This window comes from Mus caroli, chromosome 11, assembly GCF_900094665.2.
Source record: "Mus caroli chromosome 11, CAROLI_EIJ_v1.1, whole genome shotgun sequence".
NCBI classification, from domain to species: domain Eukaryota; kingdom Metazoa; phylum Chordata; class Mammalia; order Rodentia; family Muridae; genus Mus; species Mus caroli.
In genome coordinates, this window is record NC_034580.1 from 64,724,060 (window position 1) to 64,738,132 (window position 14,073).

Below are 14,073 nucleotides of genomic sequence, written 5' to 3' on the forward strand. Positions count from 1 at the left end.
TGCCTCCCCAGTGCTGGGATTAAAGGCATGCGCCACCACTGCCTGGCGATGTTGTTTTTTTGATAGTTTCTTTGGGTAACCCCTGGCTGTCCTCAAACTAGTTCTGTAGACCAGCTTGGCCTTGAACTCAGAGATCCATCCAACTGTCTCTGCCTCTCAGTTGCTGGGGTTCAAAGTGTCTCCGTCCATGCCCAGTTAGATACACACATAAGTTAAAAATAAGTCTCCAACTCCAACACTCCACCCCCAATTCTCCCCAAAAGGAAATGACAGAATGTCAGACTGGAGATCCCCATACCTCTTAGTGAGTGGAAAGGGGTGGAATCCTTTGGCAGGAGAAGCTGTATTAGGGTACAGAACAAAGGGGGAACCGCACCTGGGTCTCCATTTTGCTGGCTCAGAGCATGTAGGGCTTGACAGAGTGTAACACAGGGAATGTGACACAGCAGCCAGCTGAGAGAGTCAAGGGCAATGGTGACTGAGCCATGATCTGTCCTTTTGCACATGGATCTCAAGGCTTTTAGAGGACCTTCAGGGACAGCTTCCCCAGGCTTTGACCAGTTAAGAGGGTCTCTGAAGAGGTCATGGTAAACCAGGCTACAAAGAGAAAATAGAAGACACATTACAACCTCAAACTTCTTCCTAATTTTTGGACTCTTTCTCAATTTTCACCAACCCCTTAAATATTAATGAAAGCTAATTACTGGAAGGATTTAGTAGCTGACAGCACAGACTTTGGTGTCTCATAATCTAAGTTCCAAACTTGGCTTTAGATCTTGCACGATTACCTAACTGGGAATTTTTACCCTTCAAAGTTCTTTTGACATCTGTTCTAAATTTCCTTTCTGGCTGTTAAGAGAGCTGGCTTAGTAATCAGAGTGGACGCTGTTCTTGGGTAGGACTGTAACTCAGTTCCTAGTAGGTACCTAACTGCCTATGATTCCACGTTCAGGATCTGATGCCCTTTTCTCAATTCCACAGGTGCCTACACTCATGTGCACGTATCCATATAGATAAACACATAATTAAAAAATAAATCTTGCCAGGCTGTGGTGGAACTTGAGAGGCAGAGGCAGGAGGATCTCTAAGTTCAAGGCCAGCCTGACCTATAGAGTGCCATCCAGGGTTACATACACAGAGAAAACCTGTCTTGAAATACAACAACACCCTCCCCAAGCCCCCAACCCAACCCAAATTTTGCTAAACTAGGCAGGCAAGCATGTAATCCCAGCAGTCAGGAGGCAGAGTCAGACATATTTCTGAGAGCTCAAGATCTGTCTGGCATATATAGTAAGTTCGAGGCCAGCCAGGGATACATACTGGAACCCTGTCTGAAAAACTAAAACCCAAGAAAGAACAACAAAAGTCCTCTCCTGTAGAGATTCTCCCATGCACAGGGCTTCTGTCATTTCTTACCATTGTTTTCTAAGATTTACTAAGGGCAGGAAACAAGTTTGCCTCATTCACTGTTCATCCCCTGTGTCCTAGCACAGCTCCTGGTTTTTGATCCTCAGTATAGGTACACCTAGTGAGTGAATGTGGATATTGCAGTAACCTTCCCAACTAGTCTCCACATCCAGGCTGCCTTGTTCTGTTACATTCTTCACAAGCTAATCAATGGACTAGTGTTTCTAAAAGGCATGGTGTGACTAACTCTCTCCCAACCGTCCTTGGCCTAACATCTGAACTTCTATTGTGCTCCATAAGTCCTATCTCAGTCAGGTACCTCTTTATCTCTCTGACCTCTCATGCTCCGTCATTCATTACTTTGTTGCTTCCTTTGCCTTTAGGACAAGCCCATCAGTATCCTGTAGTGAGTGCCGATGCAAGCCTGGACTCTAGGACTGACTAAATTAAGCACCATTCAGAACAACTCAAGGGCAGTCTGTTTATCCTGCCAGCTCGTAGGTCAGCTGATACACTGCCTATCTTTTTATTCGAGGGTCTTTGTTTTGGTTTGCCCATGTTGTCACCACTCCGCACTGCCTCAGCTCCCAGCTGCCTGGAGCTCCAGCTTCAGGTCATCTGATGTTTCTAAAGATCTACCTCTTCTTCCAGTTACTATTAGTAGTAGTTTTAGGGGATACGCTCAAAATTGTTATGTGGTCAAGATGATCATGAATTTTTGCCCCACCAATCTAAACTTCCTAAGTGCTGGAATCACAGAATCCAGGTTTATGCAGTACAGACTCAGGACTCTGAGCAGGCTAAGGAGGCACTCCACTACCAACCGAGCAGCACCTCTGGTCCCTAAAAGAAATTTATGAATTTTTTTTCCCCCCCGAGACAGGGTTTCTCTGTATAGCCCTGGCTGTCCTGGAACTCACTCTGTAGGCCAGGCTGGCCTCGAACTCAGAAATCTGCCTGCCTCTGCCTCCCAAGTGCTGGGATTAAAGGTGTGCCACGACAACAGCCCGGCCAAGTTTATGATTTTTTAACAGGATTTTATCTCATTCTAATTATGTGTATATATGTGAGTCTGTGATTATGTGTGTACAGTGAGTATAGATGCCCAAGGAAGCCAGAAGAGGACATTAGACACCTCTGAGCTGGAAATACAGGTGCCTGGTGTAGGTGCTGACAACCACACTGAGGTCCTCTGCAAGGACAGCAGGCACTCTTAACTGAGCCATCTCTCTAGCCCCTGGGATTCATTTTTAGTAGTATTTTTCTTTTAATTTTTTTAAAATTTAATTTAACACGCATTAATGGTTTTGAGTGCATTCATGCCTGTGTGAAGGTGTCAGATGTCCTCGATCTAGAGTTACAGATAGTTAGTGAGCATGTGAGTGCTGGGGATTGAACCCAGGTCCTCTGGAAGACTCTCTATCACTGAGCCATCTTTCCAGCCCCTATTATTTTATTTCCTGAGACGGGATCTCACTAGGTTTCCTTGGCTGCCTTGGAACTCACTATGTAGACCAGGCTGGCCTTGAATTCATAAGAGATCAGCCTGTCTCTGCCTCTCAAGTGCTGGTATAAAGGCATGTGCTACCACGACCACCTGGGTAGTGAGGATTGACCCTAGAGCCTGGCAGGTGTGGTGGCACATGTCTTTAATCCCAGCACTCAGGAACCAAGGCAGTGGATCTCTGGGAGTTTGAGTCCAGTCTGAACTACAAAAGGAATTCCAATACACTGACTACACAGAGAAACCCTGTCTCAAAAAAACATACGAAACAAAACCAAACCAAAAGCACTGGCCACCACTGCTCAGTTAAGAGATCTAAAGATCAATTTTGCTAAACACACTAATTCTTCACTTGATTCTACACATAATGCAAATAAGATGAAGGCTTGGTATCCTGTCTTCAAACCGCACGAGTCTCTTTACTTCAATTCTTGAATTAGACTCCATTCACTTCAGCACTTTAGACGTGTTAGTCATTTTTAAAAACTGTTTATTTTGGGACTGGAGAGATGGCTCATTGGTTAAGAGCACTGGCTGCTCTTCCAGAGGTCCTGAGTTCAATTCCCAGCAACCACATGGTGGCTCACAACCATCTATAATGAGATTTGATGACCTCTTCTGGCACACAGGTGTATATGCAGATAAAGTACCCATATACATAAGATATATAAATCTTAAAAAGAAAACCATACGTATGTATATATATGTGTTTGTGTGTATGAGTACACTGTAGCTGTCTTCAGACACACCAGAAGAGGGCATCAGATCCCATTACAGATGGTTGTGAGCCACCATGTGGGTGCTAGGAATTGAACTCAGGACCTCTGGCCGAGCACTCTTCTGATTTCTGCAAACACCAAGGCATACCCCGGCCCACAAATATAGGCAAAACACTCACACACATAAGATAAAAGCAAAACAAAACAAAACTTTTCAAGTAATTTTGTCTTTCTAGCAGATAATTGTGGAAACACCTCAAGGAAACAATTATTTAAATAACTGGTTATTTGTGCCCTTTAAAGAGTAAGATTTATTTGCTTTATGTTTATTATTTATTTAGAGACACTCTCACTATGTAGTCCTGACTGGTGTGGAACTCTTCTCTGTAGACCAAGCTGGCTTCAGATTCAAGAGATCTGCCTGTATTTCCCTTGAATGCAGGGACTAAAAGTGTGTGCTATTGCCGGCCGTGGTGGCGCATGTCTTTAATCCCAGCACTAGGGAGGCAGAGGCCAGGCTGGTCTACAGAGTTCTAGGACAGCCAGGTCTATACAGAGAAACCCTGTCTCAAAAAAACCAAAAACGTGTGTGCTATTACAGTGATCTTATGCCATTTTTTTAATTGAAGAAATCTTATTAATTGGACATGTGGCATGTAACATAGTCACAGCCTAGGGGAGGATGAGGCAGGATGGCTGGGAGTTAAGAGGTTACTGTGGGCTACACAGTGAGCTGTAACACAGCCTACACCACATAATGAGATCAATTAAAAAAACAAACAAAAAACCAAATGTTCTTTTCTGAGAAAAATAAAATAAAATGGGAAAAAAAGTTCTGTGCAAAGGATTAATTTGGCCTACTACTCTTTGGAATTAGCATGTTCCTTTATCCTGCCCTGTGTTTTCAGTTCAATTCTAGCATCTATAGTCTTGAGCCTTATAATAAGGCCTAGAACAAACCAACTCCAAGGATACTTATATAAAAGATGATAATATCAACTTTAGAAGAAACTCAAGTGTTTCCTGGTTGACTATGTATTAACGTGCAAACATTAAAGCCAGAATGCTTATGTATATACAGCAAAATATCTAAGCGTTTACTGCTCTCTTTTGTTGAGTGAGCGACAGCCTCATTCATGTCCCTTCAGTCAAGTCGGCAAGCTGGTGCTAAAATCTCTAAAAAAAATCTCGCTAGTCTTTTAATTTTTACTGTTCCAAACCCTACGATACCAGTTTCTCCACAATGAGATTCTGTGCTGTCTGTTTAAGAGAAGTCCTTAGCAGCTGTAGTCCGAATGAAACCCGTTTTAATGTATACTCACCGGCTGTTGACATCAGAGCCGAAACCTTCGCGAAACTCTTCTTCGCTCACTTCACAGCCCAGAACGTGGACCTGCTCCCCACTAAGGCAGAGATGAAGGAAATATATTTAAGAGTGGGGGTACCGGCTCCCTTTCCGGGAAGGACTAGGAGAAACTGTGGGCTAACTCACCGAAGTGCAGATTTCTTGATAAGAGCCTTCAGGAGACTACGCCCTTCCCACTCCACGGAATCTGGGGAGAGCCAAGGATGGGTGAGACCTACTGAGCCCTAAGGGCTCCGACCACGACTTCCACCCCTGGCTGGGTATCCATCCCCAGCGGGTCCTCCAGGCTCCCGCTCCTTCAGCCAAGCCCAAGGCTACCACCGCATGCTTTGATCCCTCACCTCGCAGAAGCACCAAACCACCGATGGCCAACAACGAGTCCAGCATCTCTGACGCCTCAGGACGCCTTCTGATGTCGTCACCACCGAGGAGGCGGGGCACTTACTATTGCTTCCAACCTTAAAGGACCGCAAAGTCCGGAAAGAGGAGCCTGGTTTTTCTATGCTCCGTATTCTCAGGGGGCTTACACGGAGGGGCCGTTCCAGAGTCTCTGTACACAGTCCTAGAGACAACATCCTTAATCTACTCTTACACCATGACTGGGGCCAGAAGGGCCGTTGGAACAGTTATCAGTGGGATGGGGACAAGGACAGAGGTCGCACGAGCTCCAATCCCGAAGAAGGTCCGAACCTGGGAATGATGTCACTCGGCCACGCCCACACCCCGCCCGGCTTCTCTCCAGGTCCCGCCCCGCAGTAACCTCGTGCGCGTGCGTAACGCTGCACCCCGGGGTCAGAGCACAGAGCTTTCCTTAACTTTCCCCTCCCTCCTCAGAATGAATTGAGGGAAACAGCAATCCCGGGGAAGTGAATACACGTCACTACCGGAAGTAATGTCAGAGGGGAAGAGGAGGAGGGAAGAGAGGAGGAGGGAGCCCTTTGGGCGGTAAAATGGCGCCTGTCAGAGTGGGAAGCCTAGCTGCAGAGGCTGCAGCCCCGCTCCTCAGCGGCTAAGCGATCCTGACCTCGGGGAGGGGGAGGCCACTCCGGCCCAGCGATCCGTGCCCTTCGGCTCCCCCTCCCCCTCCTCCCCAGCTCCTGCGCCCAGGGGGCCCCCGAGAGTCGCCGCGGCCCACCGCGCGCCGCCGCCGCCCCCGCCCGCCCCCTTCCCGGGGCAGACCCCTAGCGCGCCTGCGCAGAGGGCCACCCTTCGCTTCCCCCTTCCCCTCCCATCTCCCTCCCTCCCTTCTCCCTAGCCCCCTCCCCCACTGCCCCCTCCCCCAATTCTCCATCCCCTTCCCTCCTGGTCTCAGAGGACCCTGTCCTAGCCCGACCTGTTTCGGCCTGCAGCCCACGCGAAGTCGGCGGTCCCACTTCCCGCTCATGTGGGCCCCCGCGGGCTGCCCACGCCAGTCCCCCAGTTCCCGGTTCCGCTGGGCTTTCCCTTCGCTGGGGGTGGCTTTCTAAGCCACCCACTCCGTGCTCATCTCTGCAGCCTCTCCTGCCGCTCGGGGCCCCNGTTCCCCCTCCCTGCGGCGGGGGGCTGCCCCCGGGGGGCTGGCGGAGCTGGGCCGCGGGGGCCCCGGGGCCGGCGGNGCCGGGGTCATCGGGATGATGCGGACGCAGTGTCTGCTGGGGCTGCGCACGTTCGTGGCCTTCGCCGCCAAGCTCTGGAGCTTCTTTATTTACCTTTTGCGGAGGCAGATCCGCACGGTGAGTTTGCGTGGGTGCTGCCAGTGGTGGGGTCCTCTGTCCGCGGTGCTCGCGAAATTTTGGATAGTGCTGGGCCTCTGCTTTGGGCCTAGGAAGGGAGCCTTGGCCAGAGCTTTACCCGCTGGAGAAGTAGGACACCTTTAAGCAGGGTTCAAACCTTAATAAAAGAACCACGATTTTTACTGGGTTTGCTTTTTTTCTTAATCTGCCTAAATGGGATAGGATTTGGCAGTTCTCCGGGGCTAGAATGGTGCTCTCCTTACGAAAGCTAGAGTTGTTGCTAAAGAAAGAAGAGGCCGGGAACACCTGTTTGCTGGTAGCCAGAACTATTGATATGGGCTTTGGAAAGACCCTCCTGTTGAAAGTCAGACTCCTTTGTCAGTGGTATGGGTGGGTAGAAGGGCATATGGAGCAGGGATGGGAACTTGAGGAAAAGCCTTGGGTGTGAAAAGGCTCTGGAAATCTCTAGCTTGTGTGTATGGACTTGTTAAGACCCTGGGACAGAAAACGATGCTTTTCCAATAGGCATCTTTAGTTGTCAGAGGCAGCACATTAAAGTTGGGTGTCTCATTAGATGAGCTGGCTGTTAGCTGGAGAGCTTGCATCTGAAGGTGGGCATGTTTCTCCAGGCGACTCTAGCGATTATGAAGGGATACTTGGAGTGTAGAGACTGTTTGGATGAACCCAGGCGACTCTGGGTTCTCTCCCTCAAGCTTTTCTCCAAGGTAAACATTGTTTCAGCTACCGTCACTTTTTTTTTTTTTTTTTTTTTTTCGAGACAGGGTTTCTCTGTATAGCCCTGGCTGTCCTGGAACTCACTTTGTAGACCAGGCTGGCCTCGAACTCAGAAATCCACCTGCCTCTGNTCTCTGTATAGCCCTGGCTGTCCTGGAACTCACTTTGTAGACCAGGCTGGCCTCGAACTCAGAAATCCACCTGCCTCTGCCTCCCAAGTGCTGGGATCAAAGGCGTGTGCGATCACGCCCGGCTTACCATCACTTCTTAATGAACATGTCCTCTGGAGTAAATCTCCTGAAGTCAGATTCTGGGGGGAAATGACTGAGTAGCATGCAGGCTTTGGCAGCCCAGGTCAGGAGAATTCCCAGAAGGACCTTGGTGGTCCTGGTAGAAGAAGTGACTGAGGTGGCTTGGACTTCAGTTCCTTCTCTAGCAGTCTTTTATTTCTTCCACTTCCTGCTTTAGGGTGAGGATTATTTTGGATGGTGGCTATAAGCAGTCCTAGTCTCCTGAGATAAAATAGGATCCATAGGATGTATGAGGCTGGCCGGGTGTGGGCCTAACTCCTGAGGTTTTCTTTATGCGCTGACCTCTCATCCTCTTTCTGACCTTGCCCTGAGAACCCTCCCTCTTCTCACAGCTCCTTAATTTATCTATCTATCTATCTATCTACTTATTTATTTATTTTTGAGTGTGGGGACTAGTGTCCAGCCCAACTATGGAAAGACTTCCTAAACTGCGTTCTTCTGTAAGAAATCCCCCAACCCCACAGCCTTTTGTCCTCCCCTCCCTTCCAGGCTGGTTTCTTCCCCACACCCTCTCTGGCAGAAACTTGGAGCATTCCCTCCATGCCCAGCATGTGCAACCCGAGATAGCAGGGCAGGACACCCGAGCTGTTTCAGCCCTCCTCACAGGCTCAGGGAGAAAGGAAGGGCAGATGCCTTGGGATTAAAGAAGAGTGGGCCTTTTGGTTTTCAGGCAGGGACTGTGTGGCTTAGGTCCTAAGGATGAACTGAAGAGCGTTTGTATGTTAGAAGAAAAGAGTAGAGGAGGGAATTGCCAGGCTTTGCGTAGAAGCTCTAGGGATTAGGAAATGGCTTCTGGAGAAGCCTTGGAGAAGGCGAGCTGGAAAGCTTGAGGTGGTGCTGTCCCTGTCCCCTCCCCACCGTTCTGCAACAGTCCTCACCTCACTCTGGCTTCTCGATAGCCTGTTAGCTTGGCAAGTAGAACTTTTTAATGCTTTCTACATTTCCCTGGGCACCAGGATAAAGAGGCACTTCAGAGATACAACTTGTGACTTGGCTAGTAGAAACAGAAGTGGACAGGTGGCTGGTTAAAATAGTCCCAGTCGCCCCTAGCCAGAGGAACTTAGCTGACCTGACACCCTTGGATTCCCTCATCTACTGTTCCTCTCGGTGATCCAAGGACTTCCTTTCCTGATTGCTATTCTCTGCCCACTAACAGTCTGAGGTTCTTGGTTCCCAATGAGAGATGACAAGAGTCACCAATGAAGATCCCTTGAGGTGAAGGGTTGGTGGCGCAGTGTATGTGTGTCTATTTCTTGTTTAGTTCAGCAGGATAATATCACACCAAGAAATACTCTGCTGTTAAGTCATTATCCTTGGAGCAGTATTTGAGACACTGGAAAGTTAGGCATGACTGAGAGGAGCTCACGTTCTCATGGAGGTTTCATTCTAACGAAGGGGATAAGTTGAGCTGTGCTGTCCCAGGCATGGGGGTGCTTAATCCTTGTTACCTGTTTCCTTGTTCTTTAAACAAGGGTAGTGACAGTGTTCCTAAGGAGTGGTTTTGTTTTCACGGTGCTGGGAACTGAACTGTCTGTTAGATAAGTGTCCTACTACTGAACCCTTGTCACTGTTAGGATTATATATGAGGTTCTAATCATGTCCAGTGCCCAGCATATGGTAAATATTCAGGATTTGCCGTTATTATAATTAGGAGGATTTCCTTTGAAGGGATTCTAATTCTTGTCTCTCATTATTCTTAGGTAATTCAGTATCAGACTGTTCGATATGATATCCTGCCCTTATCTCCTTTGTCCCGGAATCGCCTAGGTGAGTATGTCAGCCAGGAAGACTACGAGAAGGTGAAGCAGGGCTTCGGGCTGGAGGTCAGTTGGTCGGTGTCATTCCTTCCCATTGTGGTTCAGCCCAGGTGAAGAGGAAGATCCTGGTGCTGGATCTGGACGAAACCCTGATTCACTCTCACCACGATGGGGTCCTGAGGCCTACAGTGAGACCTGGGACACCTCCCGACTTCATCCTCAAGGTGTGTGCAGAGTATGGAACGTTTGTGTCAGTGCTCACTGTGTCCACACATAAACTCTCTCTCTCAGGTTTAGGGTTAGGGCTTGGCAAGACCTGGCACCAGGGTCAGCCAGAAGGAGAAAAGTAGGGAGTGGGCACGGGGCAGGGCCAGTGTGGCAGTGCTTAGGAGTCCCCTTACCTCTTCCCTGTTCCTCTGCAGGTGGTAATAGACAAACACCCTGTCCGGTTTTTTGTACATAAGAGACCCCATGTGGATTTCTTCTTAGAAGTGGTGAGTGTGCATGAGCTAACCGCGGCTCTGACTCCCTGGTGAAAGGATGGTGTAGAGTTGTGGATGCTCAGGGGATCCGGAGGAGAGGGTGAGAAGCTGGTGTGGTAGTTGGGGTTCTCTAAATGAACAGAGCCAATTGGTATAAATATATCGATAAATATGTTTCAGCTTATATTAAAATAGTAACAAGTTGTGTCATACCTGAGAACCCGGAAGCCTGGTGGGTGCGCAGTTCTCGAGCTGGGTGGCTCAGTGGTGAGAGCAGCCCCACGGTGTTTGCCTCCTGCTGGAGAGGTTGACAGTGTGGTAGTTCCTTAGTCCATGAAGCTGGTGCTGGAAACCCGGAAGTCCTGAAGCATTGCTGGTCCTTAGTTAATGATAGGTGCCTGGAAAGGCTGGGTGTGATGTCAGTGAAGGAAGCAGCTGCAGCAGCATGGTGCAGCACTACAGGCAGACAGACAGTCCTTCTGTCATGCCTTCCTCCCTGGGTTCTGCCAGAAGTGTCTAGCAATGCTCTACACTTCCCACCTCAGTTAAGACAGTGAGGACAGTTCTTCTGTTGAGCTCCCCATTTGGTGGTTCTAACTTATGGCAAATTAACATTAAAACGAACCATCACAATCCATCCTTTGTCACTTGAGAAATTAACACGTCACTTTAAAAACCATAATTTTGGGCGGAAGGGATGGTTCAGTGGTGTGTAGTACTTGTTGCTCCTTCAGAGGACCTGATGCTGTACATAAGCACCCACATGAGGTAGCCCCCGACTGCTTGTAACTGCAGCTCCAAGGCTCTTATGCCTGTGGTCTCCATGGGAACATGCACTCGCACATGCATAACCATAGCCACATAAACAAAAGTCATAACTGAATTGCAGGGAGGCATACCTATATACAAATAAATAAATCTTAAAAACTATACCTTTATTCCCTAAGTTTTTTTTTTTTTTTTAATTTTATTTTATTTTTTTGGTTTTTCGAGACAGGGTTTCTCTGTATAGCTCTGGCTGTCCTGGAACTCACTTTGTAGACCAGGCTGGCCTCGAACTCAGAAATCCGCCTGCCTCTGCCTCCTGAGTGCTGGGATTAAAGACGTGCGCCACCACGCCCGGCTTATTCCCTAAGTTTTATATTCACTTAATAATATAAAGTAAAACTTTAAAAGTCCCACAGTCTTCAAAAACTTCAAGCTGAGAGGCCGGAGGTGGGTGGTGCTGCATGCCTTCATTCTGGGAGGCAGAACTTGGGAGGCAGATCTCTGAATCTCTGAGTTCGAGGCCAGCCTAGTGTGCAGAGTAAATTCCAGGACAGCCAGGACTACACAGAGAAACTCTGTCTTGGGGGGAGGGGGGAAATGTTTAAAGCCTCTAAAAATATTCAGAGTCTTGTTGCAAAATCAAGTAACTTTCTTATTCCAAGAGGGAAGAACCAGGGTAGTTACAATCAAATCATAGCAGAACCAACATCTGGTGCTGCACCAAGCCCTGCAGCTCAGTGTCTGACATGCGAGGCTCACCTGTGGTCTCAGGGCTCCAAAGAGCGTGGGCAGCATCACCTCTCCAGCTCTGCCACTGGTAGCACAAACAGCTTGTCTCATAGGCACAGGCCAGCTGTGCTCCACATCTGCCAGCGTCTTCCACTGTCCTCCCATGATCCTGGCTTATACAATATGCTAAGATTTTTACTGCAACTGAGGTGGTGTGTTTGCCAGTTGCCTCCTAGCTGCTTTTCAGGAACTCTGACTTTGTCCCGGTAACAAGCCTTAGCTTTTTTCATGATCCTTCAGTCCTGGGATTCCCACTGTAATTTAGACTGTACCTTCATCAGTGGCCTCTACTGGCCATTTCATAGTGCCAAGCTTCAATTTTTCCCCACGACCCTTTTAATTCTGGAGCCTTCATACCTCTAAAACAAGTAGTACCATGTGGGACTTTGAAATGCATACCAAGTTAGGCTGCCACCTTTAGATTTAGTCTCAACTCCCTCTGGACCATAACTAACTTCTGTGTGCCAACCCTGAGGAAATAGTTTCTAGAAGACTTCACCTCAGTGATGCTGGCCTCTTTTTTTTTTTTTTTTTTTTTGGTTTTTCGAGACAGGGTTTCTCTGTATAGAACTCACTTCATAGACCAGGCTGGCCTGAAACTCAGAAATTCGCCTGCCTCCCGAGTACTGGGATTAAAGGCATGCGCCACCATGCCAGGCCTTTTTTTTTTTTTCTCTCTCTTTTTGCTGGCCTCTTTCTTAATCAAGTGATTCTTCAGCTCTAGTGGACCAGCATCCATTGTCCTCTTAAAGCACCGGTTTCAGCCGGAGATCTCTCTGTGTAGCCCTGGCTGTCCTGAAACTCACTGTGAAAACCAGGCTGGCCTCCAACTCAACAGAAATCCACCTGCCTCTGCCTCTCTAGTGCTGAGATTAAAGGTTTGCTCCATCATGCTTGGCTTTGGTCCATAGATTTCTTTTAATTCAAGAGTTGTTTTTGGCTGGGCAGGTAGCACAGGCCTTTAATTCCAGCACTTGGGAGGCATGGGCAGACAGGTTTCTGAGTTCAAGGCCAGCTAGGTCTACAGAGTGAGTTCCAGGACAGCCAGGGCTACACAGAGGAACCCTGTCTCAAAAAACCTTTAAAAAAAAAAGTTGTTGTTTTTTAAAATTTAATATGTGTGAGAGTGCCTGCACGTATGTCTTTGTACCATGTGCATACCTGATGGCCATAGCAGCCTGGTGATGGATCACATAGACCTGGAGGTGCAGGCAATTACTTATTGCCTGATGTGAGTGCTGTGTCCCACAAAGTCTTAATCTAAAATATTACAGTAACTGTTCTGGTAGTCTTGGTTTCCCTCTGAAACTTTACAAGCCAAGCTACCACTGTCTTCATAGTTCTCAGTGTTGTCTTCTAAGCTCTCCCAGAACAGCCCTCTAAGCAATAAGCATTCAGCGGTTTCTTGAGCTCCAAAGCTCCAAATGCTTCCACAGTCCTCTCCCAAATCAACATGGTCCGGTCTGTCACAGCAAGATTCCATTTTTCTGCTGTCAGTTTGTAGTAGGGTTTTCTATAGGAACAGAATTGATAAGGTGAATATGTAGTAAAAGAATGTACTCCGTTTACGTTAAAATAGTTGTGCATTTGAGAGCCTGAGAACTTAGAATATGCTGTGTCCTTGTTGCAGAGGTGGGTGACTTGATAGTGCTTAGTCCACGAAGGGCAGTGCTATCCCTGAGCTGTGTAAGAAAGCAAGCCAGTAAGCAGCATTCCTGTAATCTATACTAGTTCCTACCGCCAAGGTTCCTGCCTTGACTTTCTGCTTTGACTTCCTGACTTCCCTCCGTGATGGATTGTGACCTGGGGGTTATAAGATGAAATAAACCCTTTCTTCCTCAAGTTGGTTTTGGTCAGTGTTTAGTTATAACAAGAGAAAAGCAGACTAGGACAGTGGGTAGGGACAGTTGAATAAGGAGAGGCTGTGGGGAGGACAGGCAGGGGGATGGCTTTCAGTAGCTGGGGTTAGTGATGCAGTCCCATTCTTTCACAGGCACCCTGACCTAATTTACGTTTGTATCTCTGAGTCTCAAGGGCCTTCCCCAGACACTGAGCATGGGAGTTCAAATGTTTTGTGTTTTCACAGACATTTGGTGTTACTTGAAGGCTGAAAGGGTTAGGCTGAAAAAGAACCATTCTGTCTAAATATTGACTAGTTTGTATGACACTGTTTCCTCTCTAATCTGCTTCAGGTAAGCCAGTGGTATGAGCTTGTCGTGTTCACAGCAAGCATGGAAATTTACGGCTCTGCTGTGGCAGATAAACTGGACAATAGCAGAAGCATTCTTAAGAGGAGATACTATAGACAGGTAAGGAGCCAGAATCAGGTTTGAGAGGCAGAGTACCAGGATGGGAGGTAGGAGTGGGGATGGGGTGGGGGGCGGGTGTGCTACATAGTCCTCTGTTTCCAGCACTGCACTTTGGAGTTGGGCAGCTACATCAAAGACCTCTCTGTGGTCCACAGTGACCTTTCCAGCATCGTGATCCTGGACAACTCCCCCGGGGCTTACAGGAGCCACCCAG

General features: G+C 48.0%; 2 protein-coding genes across 2 annotated transcripts in view; one reads left to right on the top strand and one right to left on the bottom strand.

The window, feature by feature from the left end:
• Positions 1-6,406, bottom strand: part of Elp5 (elongator acetyltransferase complex subunit 5) — a 12,329-nt gene extending 5,923 nt beyond the window's left edge. Inside the window, exons 1-5 of the mRNA XM_021176525.2 lie at positions 6,330-6,406; positions 5,338-5,454; positions 5,123-5,183; positions 4,953-5,033; positions 377-597 (exon numbers count right to left, since the gene is read on the bottom strand). Of these exons, the coding sequence (XP_021032184.1) occupies positions 377-597; positions 4,953-5,033; positions 5,123-5,183; positions 5,338-5,383 (409 nt within the window). The 5' untranslated portion in view covers positions 5,384-5,454; positions 6,330-6,406. The remainder of the gene's footprint in view (positions 1-376; positions 598-4,952; positions 5,034-5,122; positions 5,184-5,337; positions 5,455-6,329) is intronic.
• Positions 6,407-6,524: 118 nt separating this feature from the next.
• Ctdnep1 (CTD nuclear envelope phosphatase 1) overlaps positions 6,525-14,073 on the top strand; it is a 9,362-nt gene continuing 1,813 nt past the window's right edge. Inside the window, exons 1-6 of the mRNA XM_021175930.2 lie at positions 6,525-6,708; positions 9,455-9,521; positions 9,617-9,735; positions 9,934-10,005; positions 13,743-13,859; positions 13,962-14,071. Coding sequence (XP_021031589.1) covers positions 6,607-6,708; positions 9,455-9,521; positions 9,617-9,735; positions 9,934-10,005; positions 13,743-13,859; positions 13,962-14,071 — 587 coding nt within the window. The 5' untranslated portion in view covers positions 6,525-6,606. The remainder of the gene's footprint in view (positions 6,709-9,454; positions 9,522-9,616; positions 9,736-9,933; positions 10,006-13,742; positions 13,860-13,961; positions 14,072-14,073) is intronic.